Raw genomic sequence first — 5,706 nt, forward strand, 5'->3', positions numbered from 1 at the left:
CTTGGCTCAACTCGGCAGCAAAGCTCTTGCTCCTCAGGCTGCTAGATGGTAACTGCCCTGCTCTGCTCTGCCCTGCAGCAGAGCTGCCGCTTCTTAGGAGGGAACTGGCTCGGGCCTCAGCCTTTTCTGTTTATATGGGCCAGGCCCCCACCCCCGATGGTCAGTTGACCCAATCTGTTGCCTCAGCAACTGCCGGCTACGCTGCCCTGATGACTGACAGCTAAGCCCTATTATCAACGCCAGTAGCAGGCACCCCAGTGCCCTGCTACACGCACAATACATTTAGACTGTTCATGCATGCAAAGTAATTATCATGTCATAAAAATGATTATCCCGCTTTAAGAGCCAACCTGCTAAAAAGTTAGTGCTTGAAAATGTGTAACAACTTTATAACTGGTTTCTATCCAGCTTTAATTTAAAATGTGTGGCAGGGCCCTGTAAGTCCCAGCTGTACAAGTTGCAGAACCAACAGCACCTTGCACTCAGGAGCCTCCATACACAACCATGAATGTGCGGGTCTCATTTCTTGGCAGTTTATTGAACTTACTCTAGAGAACACGTAGAACAATTTCTATTTAAGGACAGTAAATCACACAACAAAGTTAGGAAACATCCTGAACCTTTATCAGTATGAGGGGGAAAAAACCCTCATTTAATAATGCATCAAAATACTATGACACTCCAAATATGTTCAGATGTTACATAACTACATTTTAAGTATAAGTAAGCATTACTTATAGCAGTGTTGAGTGAGGAACACCTGTTCTTATTACTTCGTGGCTTATCCAAAAAGCTTATTTCGACTTATGATCTTGAAACACAAATGCTGATTTTTATGCATTGGCACACAAACAAACTTACCTAAGGGAACTAAGATGTCAGCTTGCAAATGTCCACTACTGTTGAATAAGTGCATGCTCTTATCTGCACTGAATGTCTCAGGGCCAGTGGGGCAAGCTACTGTTGGGCAAGAATGGACATATGGGCTCTCATTACAAGGTAGCTGATATGCTGATTATTCATTCATTCATTCATAAAGAATCGCACCTTAATTTGCCTCTCCACAACTTGATTGTATAATGCCAAATTGCAGCAATAGGAGAGATAGTGAGGTACCTGGTGCTTGCAACCAGATTTATAACTCAATGTCCCATGCAAAAGAAAAGCAACCAAAGGTTTTATTTACTATAGTCACTATCTCAGATAGGCTGAGATTGCAAATACTCTACCAATGTACATACTGAGACCATAGACAGAAGGATGACTATGAACAAGAATTGCCTGACATTATACCCAGTCACAGAAATACTGTTGCTTTTCCCGAAATTCATTAACCAAAAGACAAGTGAGCTGCAGATGAGAAATATGTACTCATCATGAATATGAAACTACTCACCAGAAGGCCTGCCACATGATGGTTCTTGAACAACTAATGAGAGAGAGAGAGGGAGAGAGGGAGAGAGATCAGGTACCAATCAATCATCAACACTTTAAAATATAATTGTGAACATTAAACAAGTTGTGTACGATCTTTTAAATTTAAAGCAGTGCCCTATTTCAGTTCTCTCTCTGTGATTTCTTGGTGTGTTATTTATAACCTAACTTTGAGGGATTTTCCCCCATTTTTAATATCCAGGAATAGGAACTACTGCTGTTACCTTAACTCTCTGCCCTCCTGTACACTGGCAGGATTTGCACTGTAATTTAAATGCCCATAGAAAGTCATAGCAGTTTTGGATCTTACATTTTAGTACCACGCTTTCCAAACATGACCTTTTTAATAGCTCTATTTGCAAGGAATCAACCAGAGACATGAGTGGGGAATATATACTATATTCAAAGAACTTGTCATGTAAGGAATTGTTTTATTCTTTTTCCATTGCTAGCAGTAGCAGGGCAGAGCTAGCAGAGACATTCAGTGCTAAACAACAGGTGGATGAAACCCCCACAACTTCCATTAACATCCATCAATTAAGACAATTCTGCTGATTGATTCTTTTGGAGCCTAGAGCAACCTTTGGCAAAAATAAGCATGGCCTTTGACACCTGGCACAGAAATTGTATGACCCATGTGATGTGGCATTTTAGAAAACAGTGTCTGCAATAATTCCTAGTGGGGATTCCAGACGTGGCCTTCCAACACAAGCATCACACAACTTTGAGATCATGATAGCTTGTAGAAATTAATGATTATGGCAATCTCTTGGCAGCCTTACTGTAATTTGATAAGATGTCATTCCAGCTGCAGAGAACCAGCTGAAATTAGCATCATGACAAAACTTCAAATATGAAAACCAGTACAGGAAGCCAAAAAAGGTTTTTAAGTAGCACCAGGCTATTTGGCAACAATATAAACGGTAGTTTCTCAAATTACCTTCACATGAATGCAACTGAAACTCTGTATTTCAAATACCCTTTGCGCAGCAGTTAACATTTACTATAACAAGGTGTCGAACTCAAAACCCCAACCCTAAGCAGGCCCAGATAACGCAGACACATAAGTTTAAATTTTACAACTCAGGCCTATTTAGTTTTAAATGGTTTCTCCTATAAAAAAACTGAAAAGAAAGCCGTTAATTTTTTAAAGCAAACTACTTACCAGGCTTTCCAAGACCACTTAGCTCTTCTGTAAAAAATGCACAAAAATAGTAGTTACAAAATTTGACAAACAACCAGCAAAAATAAGAAAAGTTCAAAACAAAGAGCTCTGCTGTGTATAACAGAAGCTGGAGTCTAAAATAGCAAGTCCTCAAACCCAAGCAAGTTATTAAAAAAAAAAGAAGAAAGTATTTCAGTAAATATATCCCCTCCCATTTCCCTCAACACACACCGTTACAAAAAGAATAAAATAAAAATCAGACTAGTGTCTAACCCTAGTAATTTTCACATCAAAATACAGAAACAGAAACACCAAAAGGAAAGAACAGTCTATATTTCAGCCATCTAGTCCCAGAGTCATGCAAGCAGCTTTGAACAAAGAAAAATATGAGAACCGCATGCTGTAATAAGTGATTTGTTTTTAAGAACGTTAAAAAATGGCAAGATCCACAAAAGAAAACCAATATACGTACATATGTACGAAGGAAGGAAAGTCCTTCTATCCTAATTTTCAAAAGATGCTAAAGAGCCAGATATCTCACTCATTTATTTCAGGAATACAAAACTCTAAAACTCTTGGTTCAGAGGTGATACCTTTTATTACACCAACTAGAAATCAGCAAAAAAAATCATCTTTCTTTGCAAGCTTTTGGACACGTGCCCTTCTGCAGGTATTTATTTCAAGTAGTGCACTGGGAAGAACATTACAGGAACATCAGAGGTCTTTTACTTTGGGTGCTGTAAGACATATTGTATTGCATTATGTTGTATTATACTGTACTGTATACACGGGAATTTACCACAAATATATGTATTTTTTAAAATTGCTAAGGCTGGTGACTCAAATGGTAAGGTTCAAGCAAAATCATGCTTACATTTTTATTTAAGTGTTCTTTTATACAGAGCATCTCCTAAAGAACATATAACTGGAATAGTCAAGGTCTGGCTCACGTACAATGTCATGGAGTAGTGATGCCTCCCTAGTAGGCCAGCTGGAAATATACCTTACACAGGCTTAAAACCAGTACTGTCAATTCCATGCCATCACCACCATGGACGGTTCACTTGTGTACCAAAGGTCTCTGTCTGCTCAAGCCATTATCAGCTGGGGCAAGTTAAAATGCCTGCAGCAATGCTAATGTAAACTGGGATCTGAATCAGCAGCCAATGGCATGTATAGAGCTTGGCTTCTTACAAGGCTATTACTTTTGATCCTAGCTGGGGTGCCTAAATCACCCTCATGCTTTACAGAAATCTGTAGAAATTTCTTCCTCCGTAAATTTTCATGCACGTAGGAATGGTGCAGAACCCAAATATCTTTTCAATCTGATGCAAAGAAAAATAAAGTAGCTCTGGGTTTTGTTTATTTGGATAGCACTAGACCCAAGAAAGCAAAAGGGCATGCAAAGCACTAAACTAAAGCCCTAAATTGAACATGCTCTTTTAATAATAGATCCTTCAGCCACTGAATCCCAGCATGCCAATGCATTTATTTTTCAATTGTCCCACAACCAAAGTTTTCCTTTACCTTCAGTGCACTCCACAGGCATAGCTTTTCTTTCTTGTGTTTTAAGAGCAGGGAAAAAAATGGAGGATAATTTATGTTCTCAGTTATGAGTGTTATTACTTACAGGGGAAGACAAAGGTTACTGCTAAATAGAAAGTGAAGTACTCGCCCTGTCTTCTGCTGACACCACACCCAACACCACAGTTAGAAACTTGGTAAAGTGTGAAGAAATGTTATGAGGAAATCTCAAAGACTTTACAAATATTAAAGTTCTAAAAATCCCTGAAAGGGTAGCAAGTGCAATATTTTACCAGTGGGTAAAAGCAAAGTACAGAGAGGTTCAGTGGCTCACCGAAGTTTGAAACTTCCAGTAGGGATTCTAATAAGTCACCTGGTTTTAACTAAGTGGCCTACAAGAAGTTGACAGATTTCTTACCTACTATAACGTCTATCTTCTTGCTTTCTTGATTGTCTTGGTCATTAAATACACGACACCAATAGGTCCCTCGATGATCTACGTCCACACAAGAGACCTATTATGCACCAACCCACACCCAACAAAAATACTTGTGAACCACTTAAACAAAGAACAAGTGAGAAAAAAAAAGTGCATACATCCATCACAAGGTTTTAGATGCAAAAGACTGTGATGCCACAATGACTTCCTGTAAATAGACCCCTGGGACAGAGCAAAGCTCGCTGCTGGATTGAAGCCAAAGAATGTTACTAGAAATCTAGCTTTCTGGTTGGAGCTGCATTAAATGTTGAACACTAAGGACCCATAGGCACCTGGAAAAATATTTGCCGTGGGCAAACACGATCAGGCATGGGATAGAGAGGACAGCTTCTGTAGAAATCCATGAGTAATGTAATTAATAAATGCATCATGTACATCATTATATTCATAGCTCCCTATCTTTCTGTACTATTATCATATTGCTCTATTCTAGGATATGCACAACATTGAAAATCTCTGCCACAGCTTCACCTAGTTAATACCAGACATGTCCTAGCAATTCAGCTCACTGTAGCAGTCTGCACCCTACACAGTAATGAAACATTAAGTAAAGGGACACCAGAAAACTGAAGGACACAAACACCCTTGATATTTCAAGATGACAATGATTCTTATTTCCCTTAAATAAATCTGACATTATGAAATTGGTAGCACTAGCTTCAAAGGACAGCGCTCAAAATAACTTACCATGTACACTTTTTTGTTCCCATTTGTCAGTGGATCGCCATTTCTGAACCACTGGTAACGAGGAATTGGTTTTCCAATAGCACCACACTCTAAAACCAATGTGTCCCCCACTGTCAGGCTTTGTGACTGAGGATGAATGCAGATGTGGATCTTGTTTTCAGGCAAACCAGCCCAGCTTCCTTAAATTAGAGGGAGAAAGAGAATTTAGCCAAGATTGTTTGAGGCAAATCTGAGCTTTCCATTGCTTCCTTGTATATCATCTTTCTCTGACCCTGCGTTCTACCAATGAAGTTAAGACAAGGAAATCAATTTCAACATAAGACTCTAATCCTACACTGCCAAAATATTAAACACACACTCAACCTGTGCAGTCAGACCCCTGCCAGCCCCCCCGATC

General features: G+C 39.2%; 1 protein-coding gene across 2 annotated transcripts in view; it reads right to left on the bottom strand.

Moving 5' to 3' along the window:
• The window catches only part of MALT1 (MALT1 paracaspase), a 66,438-nt gene that overhangs the window by 35,441 nt on the left and 25,291 nt on the right, over nt 1-5,706 (bottom strand). The window contains exons 5-9 of one of the 2 annotated variants that reach the window (XM_019531738.1): nt 5,310-5,488; nt 4,542-4,638; nt 4,127-4,159; nt 2,600-2,626; nt 1,397-1,429 (exon numbers count right to left, since the gene is read on the bottom strand). In XM_019531738.1, the coding sequence (XP_019387283.1) occupies nt 1,397-1,429; nt 2,600-2,626; nt 4,127-4,159; nt 4,542-4,638; nt 5,310-5,488 (369 nt within the window). The remainder of the gene's footprint in view (nt 1-1,396; nt 1,430-2,599; nt 2,627-4,126; nt 4,160-4,541; nt 4,639-5,309; nt 5,489-5,706) is intronic. The other variant, XM_019531739.1, reaches the window with a different exon arrangement.

The sequence above is a fragment of the Crocodylus porosus genome, unplaced genomic scaffold (genome assembly GCF_001723895.1).
Source record: "Crocodylus porosus isolate Cpor-Errol unplaced genomic scaffold, CroPor_comp1, whole genome shotgun sequence".
In the NCBI taxonomy this organism is placed as follows: Eukaryota; Metazoa; Chordata; order Crocodylia; family Crocodylidae; genus Crocodylus; species Crocodylus porosus.